Consider the following 22,244-nt stretch of genomic DNA (forward strand, 5'->3'; position numbering starts at 1 on the left):
TATCTTTCCTAGAAAACCCAAATTGTATCCATCGTCATAGGCTATGACCTCTTCAAATTCATTGATGGCACACATCCTTGTCCACCAAAAATTATCACTACCGATAACACAACCTCCACGAATCCGACATATCAAACATGGCTACGACAAGACAAACTATTGTTTGGTGCATTAGTTGGCACCATCTCTCAAAACCTTATACCACTAGTCTTGCGGTGCACAACCTCAGCTAAAACTTGGACGATCCTCGCCAACACTTATGCTCGTCCATCTCGTGGCCATATCAAACAAATCAAAAATAATCTCAAAAATATTTCCAAAGGCTCCCAAACTATCACCGACTATATGCAAGCTATTAAAATCAAAGCCGATGAGCTTGCTACTTTTGGTAAACCGTTAGATGCAGATAATATTATTGAAAAAGTCCTAGAAGAGCTTAATGACACCTTCCAACTAGTTATTGATGCTGTCAATAGTCGAGATGCTACCATCACCTTTGATGAGTTGCATGAGAAACTAATCAACAGAGAGCTAGCCTTTCACAACTCGTTCTCAAGTGTATCAGTCACTGCACACTCAACGCTCCAACCAGTGGTTTCACCGATCTCCTACGCCATTTGCATCTCAATAGTACAATAGACCTATGTGTCCTTTTTTAGGCGAATATCAGTGGTGCTGAACTCAGGGGCATGTTGTCACTCAATGCTCTCTCTTTCGCCAACAGTTCCCAAATGCAACCGCACCTTCACGTCAGGTCAATTCATTGACATTTCGCACGCCTCCACCATGGCAACCTCAATCTCATGTAGCTACCTCTAATTCCTCATCCTCTAATCCTTTGCTATTAGACAGTGGTGTAACACACCATATCACAACTGATCTCCAAAATCTGTTTGTTCACAATTCCTACACTGGCTCAGATGAAGTAATGATCGGTGATGGCTCTGGCGTTCCTATTACTCACTCGGGTTCTACCACTCTTTCCATTCCCTTTTACTCATTACTCTATCTAATATCCTGTGTGCTCCTAATATAAAACATAATTTAATTTTTGTGTTTCAATTTTGCAAATCGAACAATGTTTCTATTGAATTCTTACCTTATTCTTTTCTTGTCAAGGATCTACAAACCAGGGTAATTATTTTCCAAGGTCAACCTAAACATGGTGTCTATGAGTGGCCCTCAAACTCCACCCCGTTACTTGTTTTCTCTACAATAAATACAACATCTCCTGTCTGGCATCACCGACTTGGTCACCCATCTCTCTTGATATTCAAGCACATGATTTCCTCTTTTCATTTAGATGTTAACACATCTTCTCTGTCAGATACATATTGTAATGCCTGTCATTCTAATAAAAGTCACAAACTTACTTTTTTTGCTTTCACCTATCATCTTCATCCCCTCTTAAAATAGTTTTTATTGATGTATGAACCTTTCCAATACACTCTGTCGAAAACTTTAAATATTATATGATCTTTTTCGATCACTTCACCAAATACATATAATTGTATCCTTTAAGGCACAAGTCTGAGGCTCGTGATACTTTCATCCATTTCAAAGCCATTGTCAAAAAGTTATTCAACACTGAAATTAAAACAATTTATTCAGAAAATGGCGGTGAATACCAAGCCTTATTACCGTTTTTTTAACATTAATATAATTTCCCATCTTACATCTCCTCATCACACCCCTGAGCATAATGCCTTTGCTGAATGTCAACATCAACATATAGTAGAAACTGGTATCTTCCTTCTTTCTCATGCCTCAATGCTTCTATCCTATTGGTCATATTTCGTTTCCATAGCCGTTTATCTTATAAATCGTATGCCTACGCCCGCCCTTCAAAATGACTCCCCATACTTCAAACTTTTCGATACTCTTCCTAACTATAGCAAACTCTGAAGCTTTGGTTGCCTTTGTTATCCCTGGCTACGTCCCTATGCCTCACACAAACTTGAACCCAGATCGACCCATTGTCTCTTTGTTGGTTACTCGTCTACTCAAAGTGCTTATCTCTGCCTTGATACGTCTTCTCGTCGCCTATATACTTCTCGTCATGTTCATTTTATTGAAACCGTCTTCTCTTTTACACAAACTGCTTCTACTCTCTCGATAGTTACTCCCATTACTATTTCTGAATGGTGCTCCTTGTTTATACCAATTATTACTTCATTCGCCTCAACACCTACCACTATATCCGCCTTTAATGCTTTATCTCCTTTCACCACTTCATTTGATCCAAACCTTTAGCTGTCTTCTCCGACTACTCTAGACCAAATCGTCTTACCAAACACTACATATACTTAACCTGAATTACCAACCCTCCCCATCTCCGCTCAACCTAAAGTACCAACCACTACCACCATACCCTCTCCTGGTATTGTTACTCGTTCCAAACACAATATACGCAAACCCATTCAAAAACTCAATCTTCATACAAAACTCCACCACCCTACCCGTAAACCAACCACAGTTACTCAAGTCTTAAAAGACCCTTAGTGGAGGCGTGCCATGTCCGATGAATTTGATGCTCTTCTTCGCAACGAAACATGGGAGCTTTTAAATGGATATTTCGCACTAAATATCATTTTGATGGTTCCCTTGACAGGTTTTCACCAACACCCGGATGTCGATTTTACTGAAACTTTCAGTCCCGTTGTTAAACCAACCACGTTGCACCTAGTATTTAGCCTTGCTGTTAGTCATGGTTGGGCCATTCATCAGCTTGATGTCAATAATGCCTTCCTTCAAGGCACTCTTTCAGAGGATGTGTTTATGACTCAACCTCCGGGGTTCATCGATCGCGATAATCCTAATTATGTGTGCCAGCTTTGAAAAGCTAACTATGGGCTTAAAGAGGTCCGCAAGCTTGGTATCATAAATTACGATCATTCTTGCTATTTTTTAGATTTATCAACTCCATTGTCGATGCCTCGTTGTTTTTCTTTTGTGGCCACGGTACTGTAATTTATCTTCTTGTCTATATTGATGATCTCATCATTACTAGTAATACCTCTTTAGTTATATCCCAGTTTCTTCAGCACCTATGCACTCGGTTCTCATTGAAAGATCGTGGTCACTTACATTATTTTCTTAGTGTCGAGGTCATTCCTCATACTGATGGTTTATTTCTTAGTCAGCGCAAATACATTGCTGACCTTCTTCACAGAGCTTAGATGACTGAAGCTAAACCAGTTTCAACCCTTATATCCTCCTCGGTGTCTTTTACATTACATTCTAGTTCTCCATTAGTAGATGCAACTACCTATCGCATCATTCTTGGCAGTCTTCAGCATCTCTCATTAACACGACCCGATATCTCCTATGTTGTTAACAAGTTGTCTTAGTTCATGGATCAACCCACGACCGACCATTGGACTGCCTTCAAACGACTATTACGCTATCTTTGTGGTACCTTAGATCATGGTCTCTCCATCCATCATCATTCGCTCTTACCCTTTATGTTTTCTTTGATGCTGATTGGGCTGGTGATAAAGATGGCTTTACTTCTACAAGTGCTTATATTTTCTATCTTGGTCGCAATCCCTTGTCTTAGAGCTCGAAGAAACAGAAAACGATTGCTCGGTCTTCTACCGAAGCTAAGTATCGTTCCATGGCTGATACAGTTGCTGAGTTATGCGGGCTGTGCTCTCTTCTGTCTGAACTTAGTGTCATCATACCACAACAGCCAGTGATATATTGCGGCAATGTTGGAGCCACTCATCTCTGTGCTAATCCAGTATTTCATTCGCGCATGAAGCATGTTGCGCTAGACTACCACTTCATTCGTGAACAAGTACAAAGCGGTTGTCTTCGTGTGTATCATATTTCCACTACCGACCAGCTTGCTGATGCTCTCACAAAACCGTTACCTCACCGAAAGTTCGTTAACGTTGTCAACAAGATTGGCCTCGCTTCAACGTTGTCCATCTTGCGGGGGCATGATAAGATTCTTTAACCACCTTGATCTTGTTGTTGGGATTCTTCCTTTTCTTTAGTAATATTATCAGCTTTATTATCCATCATTTAAAGTTCAAATATATTATTGTTAAATAGTTTGTTATTCCTCTATGTCTATATAGGTTGGTATTGTTCGACAAGAGGGATATGAATAAAAACCTTCTCTAAATTACTTTTTGTTTCTCTCTTTCTATATACCTTATGTCAATATGCATGGACCTTTTTTAACAGTAGAAATTGATGAAATTTTTAAAAGAATAACTAGTTTACTTTTTAATTTAAAGTACGAGAATTAGTTTACCCATTTTTTAATAGAGAAAATAAAATACAATTCATCTACTAATACAAAGAACTTAGTTCTCAAGCAAATATGAAATGGGATAAGTATACAGTTTGTGGATCCACAATGTGTGTATCTTTCCAAGTTGCAAACATAAAATAGTAGCTCCTTTTTAACTTTTAGTGTTGTGTCGTTTTGTGGATGCCTTCCGTTCGTTTTGCATGTTTGGAACTTGGGATAGTATGAAATGAGTTAATATTTGGAGCCGTCAAGTCCAACAAGTTGATGATCTCTTTTTCACTTTTTCCTTTTTATTTGTAGATAATGTAAAGATTATAATAAATTTCAAAATTATTATTATTTTGTTTTGCTTTATATGCTCAACTTATTAAAGTTGATAGGCTTAGCCCAAAATATTTATTATGAAGTAATTGGTGAGCGGAGCCGACCTTAATGTATAGCGATGACCATAGTGCTATGTATCCAATTGGGAAACCCGCCCTTCATTGAAACCAAATTCACGACTAACCACTGTCTATGTAATCTTTTATGACACGTGTCCTTACCTATTTTTTCAGACTAAATTTCAATCTAAAATAATTTAATAAGAATACAAAAAATTAATTGCACCCTAAAAACCCAGTTTCTATGTAAGCCCATATATATGTACATTAATTTCGTCACGTGATGCGCTAGGGTTGTGCTATGTGATAAAATATGGTAATTTCTTTTAAGATTGTGCCATGTGCAAAGTTAATGGGTATATAGGACTTACATGGAAATTGATTTTTCAGGACTTAATTGATTATTTATATTCAATTAATGGTTTAATTAAATGTTGTTTTCGATTAAAGACTCAAATGATTATTAAATTATTTTACAAAGATTTTTTAGATAATAAGCTCTTTGTTTTAAATTATGTAAAAACAATCAAAATTTAATTTCGTGCTTATACAAGGTTCAAATTTAAGATTAAATCTTTATATTTTAATTTTTAATATAATTTGGTACATCAATATTAGCCTAGATACCTTAACCGATTAAAATGCTAACGTAAATTTTAAAAGTTATTAACAATATTAAAATTTTTGTTCAATTCAAGTTCATTATAATACTATTTTTAATTTTAAAAGTTCATTATCAAGTATATACTTTTTAATTTTAAAATATCACATTAACAAATTTTAACTATAACACCCTAAGCCGATATACATATAAATAGGTAGACTTTCAATACACTTACTAAAAATATTCAATATACTTCTTATATTATAATTAACAAAAATGTAACATGAGGACACGTCAATAGCATCATTTAGAAGAAGTTGAAAGTGAAATTAAGTCAATTTAATAACTTTCATGAATTATATTAATATATCTGACCCAAGTTAAATATCAAACCTACTTTTTTTCCCCATAAATTCAACTTTAGCACAAGATATTTCAAAAGTGTAATTATTGTTTCTTTTACACTCATAATTGCAAATACAGTACTACATTTTAATAATTATTTATAGATGTAAATGAGAATAAATTTATATATAAATACGAAATGAAATGTAAATTTAAAATATTAAAATTTTAAAACTTCAAATTTATTATTAAACCAAATCCTCATTCTTTATTTTATTTGTTTTAAAATTAGAAAACCTTCATTTACAGGAAAAATGGGAGGACTTTTAGAAATATATTATATATGTATGATTCATCGAGTGGGAGTATATTACTCGTAACAAAATAAGATTATAAGCAGGCGAGTTAAAAATTTTAGGGCCGAATTAAATTTTAATTTTAGTAGTTTATATATTTATAATTTTAAATGATTAAAACAAAATCTTATCATTTTTAGGGAGGTCAAAGTGAAATTTTATCTTTACTAATTTTAAATTTTAAATTTTTAAAGAGCTTAAATAAACAATTTTCCATTTTAAGGAACCAAGACCCTAAATACGCTATCGATTATAAGTTTATCATCAATAAATAAACTGATTGCACAAACTTTTAACATGCTTTATAAATTTAAATTATAATGAGTTTAATTATAATCTAACAAATAAAAGTCAAAATCATAAAAAGAATTACGAAGTCAAAACTTTTTTATTAAAAACTGAGATTTAGTTATATCTTTTAAGAGACGAGTTTAATAATATTGATTCATAATTAAATCACTCTAAATAAAATTCACATATGGTAAGATTTAAGTAAGAATAAATCTAATACACTTTATGCATAATTTATGTCCGGGAAATCCGGATCTAAATGCTCTAAATCTTAGGATATCAACTTGCCAACACAACCGATTTATAATCTATATTAATAAATAGAATGTTTGATTGAGTTAATATATATGCATCAACTCAATTGTAAAATGCAAATAAGATAAATTTAAATAACAAATAAATCCAAAGAGTTGATTTTTAAAATTTCTCATAATTTTATCTTATTTAATACACTTGGTCCACTATAAAGTAAAAATTAAAATCTCATTTACAAAACTATTTGCATTCATTTTATTTCAATAATTATAGTCTTTAAAAACGATTACTTATATATAATTTTATTTCTTCTGGATATAGCATAAGAGTAGTTTTGTCCATGTCTTTCACAAAGAAGTGATATTTGAAGGAACAGCAGAAGGGCCGATGAACCCCAGAATAGAGTTGTACATACACCAGATCCTGCCCTAATAAAATTTTAAGTTCAGTAAAAAAAAATGGATTTAATATTTTATCTAAATTTGACCAGGATAAAAATGTTAAAATTCGAATTTAATTTAGTCCAATCATATTAATTTTTATTTTATTTTTATATAATTTTTAAAATATAATATACCAAATACGCTAAAAATATTAAAATAAATGGTTCTCAATAAATTGAAAATAAATTTTAAAAAATTTTATACTTAAATAACACTAAGATAAATACAACTTAACAAGCAAATACTTGTAAAATAATAGCAAAATTAATAATAAAACATGTGTTATATAATACCTAAATATTAATAACAAAATAGGAGGAACGTGATAGTGAAATAATAGCAAAATGATAGTAAAAAGTAGGAAAACAATAATAAAATATAGAAAAGCAACAACAAAATAGTAGAGTTTTTTTTATTACAAATTCCGGTTAGACAAAAAAATTTAACCAAAGCTTGGCCCATTTTTTAAATAAGTTTTATTTTTTACTAAAATTTACTTTGTAGACAAATTTTCGAACCGCGGCAACTCTACCCTAGAATATATGATAGGACACAATTCACATGATGTGATGAGGGGTTTTGAGAAGACATAAATGTGGGATACATGCTAAGAATACAGGACATTACAAAGACGGAATTAGAAAGCCGATGGCCTGGTACAAAGATAACTAAATAAAACCTCCCTCAGCTTTAACGACAACATCAAAAGCCAAAAATTAGATCCCCCAAAAAATAAAATATCTAAGATCAAGAAATCCAAACCCCGTCAATGACCAAACTCGGCAATCACAGGAGTATATGGCAATAGCAAGGAACCTTCCTTTTTCCCTTTCCCTCCTCTTCTCTCCATAAAACCCCCCCCCCCCCCACCATTCCATCCTTTCTTCTCCACCTCTCATACCTTCATTTTCTTTTCTTCCATGGATAACTACACTGATTTTCAAACCAAACACATTAATTATGCTCTCAATGGCAAAGTAATGCTCTGCACCGGTGTCCTTCTCTTCATAGTCTTGTTCATCCTCCTCTGCTTCCATAACTACGCTCCTTTCTTCTTCGGGAACCGCCGTCGCCGCTACCTCCGCCGGCGTCGTGCTCAGCACTTGCTCTCCATTTCCGCCGCCATTACCCCTCCGCCCTCCGCTGCTGCTGCTTCCGAAGGTTTGGACCTTTCTGTCATTAAAACAATCCCCACCCTTATTTACTCTGACATAGCCAAGGCCAGCGATTTCACTCCACTTACTTGCGCCGTTTGCTTGTCCGAGTTCGAAAACGACGAGAAAGCCCGCGTTTTGCCCAATTGCAACCATGCCTTCCACGTTGACTGTATCGACATGTGGTTTTATACTCACTCTAACTGTCCACTGTGTAGAGCTCCAGTCCGAGTTGATGTTCCGGTCAACCCACCTAAAACATTAGAGCAGGCTGCCGTTGCTGTACCTGAACCAGCCGGTTCTGAGCCTCCTATTACAGTTATTGGAATGAGCAGCCTTTCTGCTACTGCTTCTTCTTCTTCATCGTCGTCGTCGTCATTGAAAACGGAGAGTTGCCCCATGAAAAGACTAGAGCTAGTGGGGGTGGGAATTCTAGTGGAGGTCCCCCCCGGAGAAAATAGATTAACGGGTGGTCCGGATGCGGGTTCGGGTAACCGGATTCTGAGCCTAAAGAGAATATGGAGCGCATAACAATAATAATAGGACAGGAAGTAGTAAAATCTCTGTAAACTGTAGGTATTTGCATTTACTCGCAGAAGGCTTTAGTAGTCAGATATGTGTGGCCGGAGAGAGAAGCGGGAAACAACAGGTGGTGTTAGCAAAGACGGTATTCTTTATGTAAACGTGGCGATCATTCATTGCAAAGCTTGGACAACACTACCTCTGAATCCGTACACCTTTCCTTTGATGTCACATCGGCACTGTTTCTGTCCTGGCTTATAACGTAAATAGGAGAAATTACTTTGACTTCAAACTAGCGAATCTGGACAGTGATTTTATATGTAACTGTAAATATAATCACTATATTTTATTTTAGTAGAAAAAAAGTGCATCCTTTATAATTATTTTTTTCATTGAAGAATTATGAACCAATACAATACAGGTAGGTCGCTGTGTCTAAAGAAGCATATTTGGCCAGCTTATGAGCTGGTTCATCAGAAATTATTCCATACCCCTCAACCAATTATATTAGAGTTATAGTTATTGTGTGAATTTACCCTAATATATTTTATTTTGAAGAATGGTAAATTAATCTATGCTTGGTTTATCCTTGGCTTCTGTTTTGTCAAGTTATGGCCTTGGGTCCCCTGATGTATTCATTCTTCTAACTTCTATTAATCAAAGCTTCAATTACCTTTTTCCCCTTAAAAAGAACATTTAAAATCTTGCAATTGTGGTAAGTGTATTTATGAACTACTCAAAATTTTCGTTTCATAATTTTATTAAACTTTTACTTAATATAAAATCTGTAGATCCAACTCTAAATTTGACAATTTTTCTCATTTTGATCTTTAGATTTTTTGGATCATATTAACTTTAAAGTTATGAACTGATATACAAATTAACCCTAAAACAAACGAAATATGAGTTGGCAGAATTGACGAATAGTACATTGACATGAATAAAACGTTGATATTAGAAATTATAATTTAGTGGTAAAATTATTCATTATAATTTCTTTTAATTAAATATATATGATATTAGAAAGTAATTTTTTTTACACGTATCACTATGCTATTCGGTTTAAAATAAAAATGTCGCTTGTCTTAAAGGTTGATTTGTGTAACAGTTGGCAACTTTAAAGACCAATATGATAAAAAGAAAGTACTCTAGGATCAATATGAGAAACGTTGTCAAGTTGAGGGGCTAATCAGTATGTTAAGCCTAAAATTTTCAAAAACAAAATTGAATATAATAAGTAAGGAGATAACTATTATTGAATTAGACTTCATTTTTCAAAATCTTATTCTTAAAACAAATATTTTCTCATCCTATTAAAAATTAACTTTTATTTAAAACTATTCAAAATAAAATAATTAATATCATATTAATAAAATTAGAATTATGAAATAATAAATTTTCAAAAATAAAAATTTACCATTGTAAAGTTAAAAATTTATTATAAATTCAGTGCTAACAAAATTTAATATTGAAAATTCCTTACTTAATATTTAACACTTAAAATTTAAATTTGTTAAACACCCAATAATGAATGAATGAATCAATAAATGACTCAGCAATACGAAAATGTCAACAGTTTGACTTTGGAAAAACGACTTTTTGGTGAACGAATTGACAAGATAATTAAATTTAAAGTTGTCAACCCAAGTTTGGGTATTCCCAATTATTACCTACACGTGTTTAATTTATGGAGTACTTTATTTGCTTTTCAGAAATAAAAACTTTATTAGAGGATAGAAATTAAATCCAAGCCAAGATCTTAGTAGTATTTTGTCCCACTTGATTTAGTGTGGGTTTGGATGGGCGATTGGGTGCGGTGCGGTGCGTTTAGCTTACTTTTTGTCATACGCTACAGTATCACTACAGTATCTAATCTCACCGCCACCGCTGTTTTTACACTAACCGCAGGTAAACGCACCATCCATCCAAACTCACCCTTAGTATTTTTACGCGTTCAACAAAAGGATAAATTATAGAAATGAAAACCTATTGCTCTACAATTCATAATCAATAAACCAAATGCTGATAAAGCTCTACCAAACTCAATAGCTAATTTAGGCTTCAACCATAAAAGAGAATGACCAGAAAGTTTTTTTGATAAAATTACCATCCAAATTTCAGATTAAAGCTGCAAAATTGGTCTACCCGTCAGCCATAATACAAGCCGGATCTAAGTTGCATTTTAATTGACTATCAGTAGGCCTAATCCAAACGGAACCACTAGATCACTCTATCAAAAATGCCTGACACATTTGCAAACTTGTTGGGTACCTCACAAAAAATTTAAAAAATAAATATTATTTTTAGAAGTATAAATTTTTTTATATATTAATGTATTAATTCAAAAAAAAAAAACTAATCTCACAAAAAATTGAAAAAGACTCACAACATTTCTTTAAAAAGAATTATTTTTATAAAATAAATGAATCTCTCTCGGTTACTACAATTAAAAATCTTTAATTCTTTTATGTTCTTCCAACACTCACTTTTTTCTCGGATTTTTTATTCTCTTATCCTCTAGAATTTTTATAAGATAGGTGTTCAATCTTTCAATACTTTCATGTTGGTCTCCTAATTTTGGTAATAACTCTCTCTTCTTCTTTTTTTTCTTCCTTTTATGTTTTATCTATTAATCTCTAAAATTAGGATTGTGACTTTTCTTATAATATGTTAAAATTTTATGCAAGCTTTAGTTTTTTTTCTTTATTGAACAATTTTGGAAATTTTGATTTTGTATGAGATTCTTAACTTCGTTAAGTGGATAATAATTTTAGAGGATAAATAATACAAATACTTGAAAATTAAGATTGATTAATACAAACACTTGAAGAAATTAAGATTGATTAGAAACTTAGTGAAGCGCTATTGTTATTGTGATTATTATGAATCTTGTGTTTGAAAAATTGATTTATTAAATTCTCATGACACCAAAAAGCATTTAAGTGATGTTTATTTTATGAAAGAAAATTAATGATGATATGTTGATTTCATACAAACTTTTATATGTTTTAAATTTTAATAAAAATAAAAATATTTTAAAAACTATATCGATAAAGTCAAAGAATAACAAAAAAACATTAATTTATACTAACTTTTATAAACATTTTAACTTTTTAAAAATTAATCCCATAATCCAAATTTTCCTCACTATGCAAAAAATAACGGTTGCCAAAACACATGCGTTTTTTCTTAAAAAAAAATATTTTGTAATTTATATTATTTATTTCATAACACATGCGTTTTTTCTCTAAAATTTTTTTAACTTCGCAAGCACTTGCGAGTTAGCACTTTGAAGAAGGAAAATTGTCTTGCCAGCTCGAACTATTGGGACCACTTATTTTGTACAGATTGAATGTTCGTCATTCACATATTCCAAACATGATAACCCATACTAAATTAAAGACATGCCTAGGATATTTTAAGTCTGCAATACACCAATAGTCCAAAAGAAACATATTATTGTTATTTATCGAGTTGTTAAAAGTTAAAAAATTACTGATTATTTTTCAAAAAAAGAGGAAGCTACACTTGCTTAATATTCATACAACATGATCCACCTATATCAATACTAGTATATATAAATTAAAGGCTCTAAGACTTTTCCTACATGACACTTGTTCATTGTTTTTTTTATTGTCATTAGAAGACGTGGTCAAATTTTATTTTTCACCCTCTACTATAATCACAATTGAGATTTAATTTTTATATTTTAGATTTATAAAACATAGTATAAGACATTAATGATATACTCCATCATCACCTTTTCTTGCCATATAACTTGCCCTATAAAATCTTGCACAAAACACACACATAAAGAGACAGCCACAACACAAGCTGTAGCAGTAACGATGTGGAAGCATCTTTTAGAAAAAATAGTTATGAATTCATCAATTATATTTGGAAAAGTAGAAGGATGATAAGATAATTAAGCTTAATTTGTGATCTGGACAGATTAACATCCTTGCCACAGGTGGAGAGTATTCTGAAATTCCAACCGGTGATTTCTTCTCTATTTTATAAAGTGGAATCTAAAAATGATTAAAAAATATATATTCATTGCCGATTATGAGATCACCTTCAGTTAGCACCTCCAGCTTTGCATGATTATCGTGCTATAATTAACTTTATTTACTTTTAAGGGTAAGCTGTAAAAATAGTCACTTTTGTTTGCCTCATATTACATTTTAGTCACTTACGTTATCGTTTTGTTACGAAGTGGTCATTCTACTGTTAAAATCCATTACCTTCCCAACGGCAGCCCAAATGGGTTTTAAATGCCAACTTGGATGTCTAGTTTCTGGAATGAAAATAGGTTTTTAATTAAATAAATTTAATTTGGACTGTCATGTAGGACATTCAAGTTGGCATCGAAAACCCATTTGGACTGCCACTTAGGACCTCCGTCAGGGAGGTAATGGAGCGTAATGTTAGAGTGACCACTTCGTAACAAAACAATAACGTAAGTGTCCAAAACGTAACATTTCAAACATAAATAACTAAAATATAATTTGAAGCAAACAAAAGTGACTATTTTTATAACTTACCCTATTTTTAATTATAATATAGGAATTAAATAAATGATAAGAAAAGTTGAAAAATAATTAATATTTATAGTTTGTTGCTTAGCATTTAAATCCCAATTCGTACATTGAATGATACACACTTTTTTTTTTTTTTCATTTTAATGCCAATCACATAAATATAATACAAATAATTATTCCTTCCTGTTTTTGGAAACTTGGCGTTGGTTTTATTTAAAGATTGCTGGGATGTTGAATTATTTAATTCTGCATAATATAATCTTGCTTAGAATTTGAATATGATTCAATAATTATCAATCATGTTCAAAATTTTATTAAGATCCTAACTTGGACCCTATATTTTAGCTCGTTTCGATTGTCGGTTGATATTTTATTTAATTAAAATTTATTACTCTCATAAAGTAATACAAATTGAATCAATATAAAAAAAAGAAGGGTTTTTTGTTCCATACAAAATTTGAAGTTTATTAGGTAAATAATAAAACATTAGCGAAAGTTAAACTGTATTAGTATTGATTTTCCGCCATCAATGTATCATCTTCTAGTAGATTTCTTACATATTCTGGTGGATGTATATGGATAATTAACTGTTCCATTTTGCCTCTAGTCTCTTTAGTAATACGATCAGCTACTTTGTTGTTGTCCCTCAAGATATGACGGAGTGGCACATCCTAATCTTTAAAGCACCACTCGTATACTTTACGAACTTCACAATATTTACTGTTCACAGCTAAACCGTTTTGGATAACTAAGACATTGTCCTTTTCAATTTCCACTTTTAAGTTCATTCAACAAATAATATTGAGTTTACATATAAATTGGTAATAAATCAATAACATGCAAGTATTTACTTACTAGATTCCGATTTATTTTTTGAAATTTTGACTTATTTTATTATTAAAATTATTCTTTATCTCGTGCGTGGTTGTTTGTAATTTAAATTTTAATAAGGTATTTTTATTTAGTAGTTTAAAACTTTTATTAGAAAAAGCGATAAATATTAAAATTACACATAAACTTTGTTACAATTGTAACGTTATACATCAACTTTAATTTGGTGTATGTATATATATCAAACTTTAATTTTGGTTTAATTTTCACATTTCACTAATCTCGTTAATTATATAACACAATTTTCCATTAAATCATGTATAAATTGTTGACATAACATTTTATTAAGTTAAAAACAAACAAATTTAAATTATTTTCACTTAGATTTAAAAATAAACACACTTGGAAAAAGGGTTTCTTATTTTCTATTTAAATTTGTTTGTTTGTATTTTAATATTAGAATTTTAATTTAAATTTAATGTTTTTATTTTAAATAAACTTAATTACCACAAGCTACTTTTTGATTGATTGAATGTGCCACATGGTATAATCTAATTGGTGTCATATGTTAACTGATTTTTTAACATCGCCATCTAAAATAATGAACTCAACCAAATAACGAAATCATAATTTAAATACCAACTTGAGAAAAAAACATGCATACCACGTTAACCCATGAATGCCATATGTATTTCATAGCCTTACTAACTTCATGTAAAATGGCCGATTGCCGTTATTCAATGATGACTTAAATGTCATCTTCTTCCTCTTGAAAAAACGAAGCATTCTTCGTTTTTTTTTTCTTTTGATTCGTGGGAGGGCATTGAAAGTATTATGCAAATCTTTTTGTTCTTTTTAAAATGGCGATTCGCCATTTACCTTCCCTGGAAGTTAAAATTCCTTTTATACATGAATAAAGACGTGCCCTTATGGGCATTTTTTCTTACACACACTACTGAACAATGTGAGAGCATTTCTCAAACCGCGGATGGAGCTATATATTCGGTTTAATAAAAATAAATTAGGATGAAAAAGTTGACTTAAAATTATAGATGAGATCTTGAATATTTGAAGTATATTGAACTTGTATATGCTTAAAAGAGAGAATTTTACCAACCAAAAAAAAAGCAAGATTATCCAAATTGTAATAGCTAATGCATTTACACGTTTATTACATCATAAAACCAATGACAAGAGAAAGAAAATAAAGGACATATAATATCATATGATAAACTAATTGCTTATATTAAAGTTGCATTATAAGGAACTCCTGTATCTGGCAACCAATCGTCTCCCAACAAAAAAGACGACACCGTAAAGTTAATAGCATCGGTAGCATTAATCACATGGTAACCAGGCCATGTGACCCTATTCGAAGTGTTTGATCCAAGTCCATTATTGTCATACTCAGCATAGTACAATGTACTCAAGGCAAAATCTCCATCCCATTCTCTCCATCCGGCGGGGTCTATTAAATTGTCCATGAAACTTTGCATGTATACTGTCCTTGAATACTCTTTCCATGGTCTCCCCAAATATGTTTTGAAGCTTGTATTGCTCGAGGCCAGATCATCAGCAGCCATGATATTGCAGTTGTGAATTGATGTGCCAGTGTTTTGGTTCGGGTCGGTTCGCCCTTGTGCGGTGATAGCATTGAATTGGCCGCTCATTGGCTGTCGAGGATATATGTTGCAATTCTGCAAAACAACGGCAGCGTTTCCAAATATGAAATCAACGGTGCCATAGATGTCACATTCTCTATAGAATTGCCTCATGGAATGAGTGTATAAGGTATCTTGGTATCCTTCGAAGCTGCAACTATAAAATGCTGACAAATCGGCCCCACTTCGAAGTGCGACAGCCTGATGCTTGATTGCTCCAGCAGTATTTTGGAAAGTTATATTTACCGCAACGAAGTTTGAAGCCACCACAGCTATAAAATTAATCATAAATGATCAAAATTAAGCTGATAAACATTATGCAAATTCACATGTAGTTTTTGAATAACTTACCGAAAGTTGCAGAGTTAAAGGTTGTCCACCCGTCAACAACACTGCGGTTTCCAGTGATAATTGTCTGATTGATTCCGTCACCGATCATCATCAAGTATTTTTTGTTCTTAGGAATGGAAACGTACTCTTGATAAACACCGGCAGGGATGTAAATCAAGAAGTAACCATTTACACCATTCGTGTTGTTTGGTGCTGCTGATATAGCGTCGTTGATGGTAGTGAAATTTCCGCTACCGTCTTGGCTCACTGTCACGATGTTACTGATTAATACTTCATTATCAGAACCACTTGTTTGAAGAAGCTTTCTTTGGCCTAGAGACTCATAAATTGTTGACAGAGTCTGACTAGACAATTTCATTAGCAAACGCCTATGTTTGAAACCTATCTGCTTACTACTAGGATGCCGTGAGGCTGATTTTTTCTCCTTAGGAACCCATCCCTTTGTAAAAAGAGCGAGAGAAACACTGTAAAGCTTTGTGTCATTAGACATAGGAACTGTGATGTTTTCCCTTATGCCTCGAGCTGAAGCAGTGGATTGTTTGCCGTCCAAACAGGTTTGCTGGTTAGTTAAAATAGAACTAAGAAGAGTTTGTACATCCTCAGCTTCCACGGGGGGTAGAGTTTCACTAGTGCCATTGACGGTTTTAAAGGAGCTCGAAAGGAAATCCATGTTCAAGCTAGCTAGATAGCAGCAGTCCTCTAAAGCACGAATGGCGGATATTGATAATGAGGACCGGTATTTATGTAGATACTCATTGACTAAGTCGAGGAATTTTCGAGACTGTGACAGAGCTTTGCGAATGGAGAAACGACCGTATCCATAGACATTGGTGGTTCGATTAGGGAGCATCGATTTGCAATAGGAAGGGTATGGAGTGGAGTCGCAGATGGTCCCCGGTGAGACAGGGTCAGATGGGGAAGCATCTGCAAGAGAAGGAGAGAGAAAGAAGAAAGATATTGTTAGAAGATACAATAGCATGGAAGCCATAGCTTTTGGAAAGATGGTTCCTGGGGTTTGGTGTATTTAAAGAGAAGGTATGTTGATTCTATTTCTAGCACGACACCTTCATCTTAATGAGGATAAACGATAATTCATTTGTAAATTGAAGTAAACTGCTAAGACTTTTGGATTCTAATCCATGATTAGGGAAACCAAGCAACCAAGGGTTCCAATGACATTAACGTAATTTACAAGTTAGTTTTTGCGTATATTAAAGAAAGAAAACTCATCGCGCATGCCAGGACTTTGTTCAAAGCACTTGGGATCGAGTTTATTTCGGAAACAATGAAGCTTCCCCAAACTATAAAATTAGATCCATCTATTTCCCACTTTTCCTTTAATATAAACTATCAATATTCTAAAGTTGAAATTTATTATATGGTTTACTTTTTCAATTATATCATTTTTAAAATGTTACAAATCTTACAATATTTTTTCATAAATAAATCTAATACATTTCAATTAATATATACAATCAAATCTGTACATTAGATAAGATACATAATTACGTGTAAATATACATGCATATTTATTTTAGACGAAGAAAGTTTTGTTAATTTGTAGATATACTAAAACATTTAAAGTAATAAAATACTTTTTATAGTCATTTATAATATTCCCCTCATTTATAGTCATTCAGTTGAAAACGTTTAAAGTAATAAAATACTTTTTAGAGCATTTACTTAAACATGTGGTTGCACTATTTTTCTTGTGGCTAGCAGAAGTTATGATAAAGGGTCCTAGTCTCGAAAGAGATACAACTATTACGAGCTATTCTTAGAAGTGGTATATTATTAAGTTTCGTACGAGATGTAACCCTTATGCCACATAATGGTTGTAGACCCCCTAGAAAAAGACACGTGTAGAAATAAACACTAAAGAGATTTCAAGAGAAATAAATGATTCAGTGATCTGATCAAATAAAATAATATTGCTATGGTTCAAGATAAAGTAAAAGTCTTTACTTCGGCTTGGACACGACAATGGAAATGTGTTGAATCAAGAACAAATAGCAAGCGCCTTTATCATGGACGCTTTATTCTGCCTCCACTTATGAAAGGCCAAGCTGACACAATACGATGCGAAGAGCTTTACTTGGAGAACTAAAAGGAACATGCATTACACGTGCAAAATCTGAGAAAATACCACACGAATAATCTACCATAGTAGGTATTCAAGAATCAGTCTATGAAATTTTAATGTATTTGAAAGAAAATGTATTGAGAGGGAATTTGTACGTCTCTTTTGAGTTTTTTTTTTCGCTTGGCTTCAATGTCTTAGAGAATTTCTATGAGAAATCTTATTTTCCAAAGTAAAGCTAATTTAGACATATTTGAATCTAAAAAATTACCAAAGACTGTACGGTTTACCAGACTAAAGTCTTAGTCTCATAACACTAGTATTAGAGAAATGATTATATGAAACTATGATTCCACGTGACAAATCGGTTCTTTCCTCCTAATTTTCAGTCATTTCCTTCTGAAAAAATTTAAATACAACTAAAAATGGTAAAAATCAAGAGGCAAAAGTTGATTTGTTATTTTCCTATTAGAAAGAGATAGGGATGACATGGAATCATAGTTTTATACAATCTCTTCTTCTAGTATTAAGTACAAATCCTAGGTCTCACTTCAAATGAAAGTCTTAATTTAAAAAATTAGGTTATTCAGGAATTTTAAAATAGACAAATAAGTTTGACGTTTATTGCATATTAAAATTCATTTGGCATGTAAATACTAACATTATACTTTTAGTAAATAAAACTATAAAATCTAATAAATCAAAACAAATAAGCTCAAATCTTGTCATCAGTTTTGCACAAAATTTTATTCTCTGAATTTTTAAAATTTAAAATTTTAATTAAAACTCAAATGGTAATAATTAAATTATGTTATTAGTATTATATGTTTATAGATTTGACATTGCTTTTGTGGGGGATAATTCTATTTTTTAACTCAAGTGGTGCCAAAAAGTGTTTTTCTATCCAAACTCAAAACCTTTTTTTATTTACGAGTCCTGAAGTAAAATTATCAAAATGTCCTCAATTATATTAACTATTTAAAATTTTAGATTAATTTGTATTTCATATATCATTATATTAAATTATTTAAATATCATTTATCATTTTCTTTATTTTTAAAAATATTTCATGTATCATTAATTTTACAAAAAATTATATTAATTACTTAAAAGATTGTTAAAATGTATATTTTATCTATCATTATATTAAATATTATCTAAATTAATTTATTTTTATTTTTCAATATTATGTCTAAAATGTATATTTTAACTTTCTCCTCAAATTTGGGCAACAATATTAAGCACTTAAAATTATAAATCACACCTTTTTCCGGTACTTTTGAAAACATTTTTGTAATTCCAAATTAGCCCTTAGTCAATATTCTTTAATTAGATTATTCTTAGTCTATATGTTTTATAAATTTTAAATTTTTAATTTTGACGCAAGCGATTGTCTTTAAACTCATTAATTGATTTTTTGTAAGTAATATGTAAAAATAACAAATTGACATTACATATGATAATATATTTATTGCATTAAAACTAACACAATTTTTTAATTTAATAATTACTGTTTAAGAAGGATTAAAATTTGAAATTCAAAAAATATTGAAATTAAAACTATAACTTAAACATGAATTAAAGTACATGCATGGCTCCTATTTCTCCTACACTCTTAGTTGTTTATGTTTTAATTAATTGCATTTGCATGTATCACCTTCCCTAGATTTGCCCAATGGCTGAGTAGCCCGTCTGGCCCAGTAGGTCCAATTTAATTAGAGTTATTTGGATAAAGATTTTTGTAGGTCAAGTTGGTTCAATTCAACCCGAATATAATATAAACAATAAAATTTATTTTTTAAAATTTAAATTTAATTATAAAAAATATTTTATTATTATTTAGATAGTGTCCGTCCCAACTTGAAATGGGCTTGAACTTGAAAATTTTTAAAATCAAACTTCAACTGTATTTATGAACACTTCTAACAAGTCACCCATATTTTTATTATTAAGTATTCTTGAAATTAATTAAGATGTTGGAGTTAAAATTTTGCTTTTATGAAATATATTTTGTTTGGTAGATTTTTGAAATTTTTTACATAAATTGTGGAATATAGTAATTAATATTTCTCGGTTGCATTTTTCTATGCTATTATTTTAGTTTGTTTGGGTTAAACTTGACAAAATCTTTCCATTAATCTTCCCTAGAAACTTTAAACATCATTAGCAAGTTTACCATGTTGTTATATGTAGACAAGATAAAAAATGGAAACTAATATTTTAAATTTCTTAAAATAATCATTTAAACGTTTAACATTTATATAAGTGTTCAAGTGAAAATTAAACCTTTCAAAATGGTTAATAAGAGCCTAACCTTTTCGCAAGTGCTCAAATAAAGGTCAAATCATTTCAAAAATACTTCTCAAATGCCGTATATCATATTTTAAATTATGTTTTGATTGCTTTATTTTCTTTTCAAGTAATGCTTGATTCAGGTGTTATGTGTTTTATTCTAAACATGTCAGCATTTACCAATTTTTTTTTACGAATTGGGCTGAAATGCGTGAAAAGCCCTTATTTGAGCACTTGTGTAAATGTTATGCCCTTATTTGACCATTTTAAAAAATATTTTTTGGGGAAAGATATAATTAAAAAAAATAGAAAATTGTTTTTTTATAATTTAAGGGTGTATTTAAAAATTATAAAGTAATTGGATCAATGTATCCCTCTTGTATTTGCAAAGATTTCTAATTTTCTATGTGTGTGTTTGATCGATAAAGTGAAAATAAATCATAATTCTTCATGTCCTATTTGATAGTATAAATTGTAACAATACAAATACATAATTTTAGATTCTAAAATTATTATAATAAGATAGTATTTATAATAACTAATATCTAATTAAAACTTAATTTGAAGTTATGTATATTACATATAGGAGAATGGATAATATTCCATTGGAGCAGAACAGGATAAATGAAGTTAAGTCTTTATACTATAAAATAATTAATACTAAATATTTTTAAATTGTAATATATTTATTATTAAAATATTAATATAAAGTATTTGCCAAAAAGGTTAAGAATATTATTTAACATTCAAAATCATTAATGTTATAATTTATTATTAAAAATCATAATATTAAAGAATTTCATTAAAACAATTAATTAGATCAATATTTAAATAATTAATTAGATCAATATTTAAATAATTAATTATATTATATTATATTAAAATAATATTTAATATTTTAAAATGGAAATAAAATGTTGTTTTTAATATAATAATATTTAACTTAATTCAAATTAATTTTTCAAAAGAAAAATAAAGAATTCTCAATTGATGGATTGAGATATTTTAAAAAAATATTCTTCATAGATTATTTTCCACAGAACAAACTCACTTTTAATTATAAAATATAGATTTGTCATTTAGAAAAGTACAATTATTGGTCAGATTCTTAACTTTACTCAAATCTAGTCCAACCTACGAACATAACATTGGTGGACTATATATTTTTTTTTGGAGGTAGTACACTGTTCCTTTTACAACATTTGATATTGTAAATGATATTATCAACTTACCAATTGAAAATATCCACGTGTTAAATCGATTTTCCTGATAATATAAAAATTATATGGATATAAATTTTGCCGCAAAAGAAGGGGAAGGAAGCACAGCCTTTGGGTGCCTTTATTAACTTTTTCCATATGCTAATGCTATCTAGCTAGGCACTATGATGGTCGAAGATAGTAGTGATGATAAGCACCGTCTGTCCTCTTGTTGGTCCACAGTTGTTGCTTGAATAAAGACAAAAATACTGGTCCTTAAGTGTTATCAACTCTTCTTGCTATATGTGGGCTATTGAGAAAAAGTAAGTTTAAGATTAGGAGGTATTCTTCATTACTCTCTCCATAATTATGAATTTTATGGGAACACTTTATGGATGTGGTTGATGGACGTATTAAGTGAAAGCATGAGCGTGGCGTACCCAGCCCAACCATCATCATCAGGCTTTTAATTTTGTCACGTGCATTTCTGCTCCCAAGTTCAAAAAATTTGGCACTCTTTCGTATTTCGAATCTCTGCATTTTAAAAAAATTTGTAATTTATGAATCTGGCATTTGGTTCTTTATTACAAGTTTAAAGATACGGCTTCTGTCACAGAAAAATGCGTATCGTTAAGACTGCGGCTTTAATCAACTACTTAGAGGCGCAATTTG

The 22,244-nt window shown here is 31.1% G+C and overlaps 2 protein-coding genes across 2 annotated transcripts; one reads left to right on the plus strand and one right to left on the minus strand.

The window, feature by feature from the left end:
• Positions 1 to 7,482: 7,482 nt before the first annotated feature.
• On the plus strand, positions 7,483 to 9,000 carry LOC105803006 (RING-H2 finger protein ATL5). Its single transcript, XM_012634938.2, has one exon. The coding sequence runs from the start codon at positions 7,862 to 7,864 to the stop codon at positions 8,624 to 8,626; it is 765 nt and encodes a 254-aa protein (XP_012490392.1). The 5' UTR covers positions 7,483 to 7,861; the 3' UTR covers positions 8,627 to 9,000.
• A 6,122-nt stretch (positions 9,001 to 15,122) lies between these two features.
• LOC105803005 (probable pectinesterase/pectinesterase inhibitor 7) lies at positions 15,123 to 17,098 on the minus strand. The gene is made up of 2 exons (XM_012634937.2): positions 16,002 to 17,098; positions 15,123 to 15,922 (listed from the first exon to the last, which is right to left on the minus strand). The coding sequence occupies exons 1-2, from the start codon at positions 16,987 to 16,989 to the stop codon at positions 15,231 to 15,233; spliced, it is 1,680 nt and encodes a 559-aa protein (XP_012490391.1). The 5' UTR covers positions 16,990 to 17,098; the 3' UTR covers positions 15,123 to 15,230.
• Between the last annotated feature and the right edge of the window lie 5,146 nt (positions 17,099 to 22,244).

Source organism: Gossypium raimondii, chromosome 11, assembly GCF_025698545.1.
Source record: "Gossypium raimondii isolate GPD5lz chromosome 11, ASM2569854v1, whole genome shotgun sequence".
Lineage (NCBI taxonomy): Eukaryota > Viridiplantae > Streptophyta > Magnoliopsida > Malvales > Malvaceae > Gossypium > Gossypium raimondii.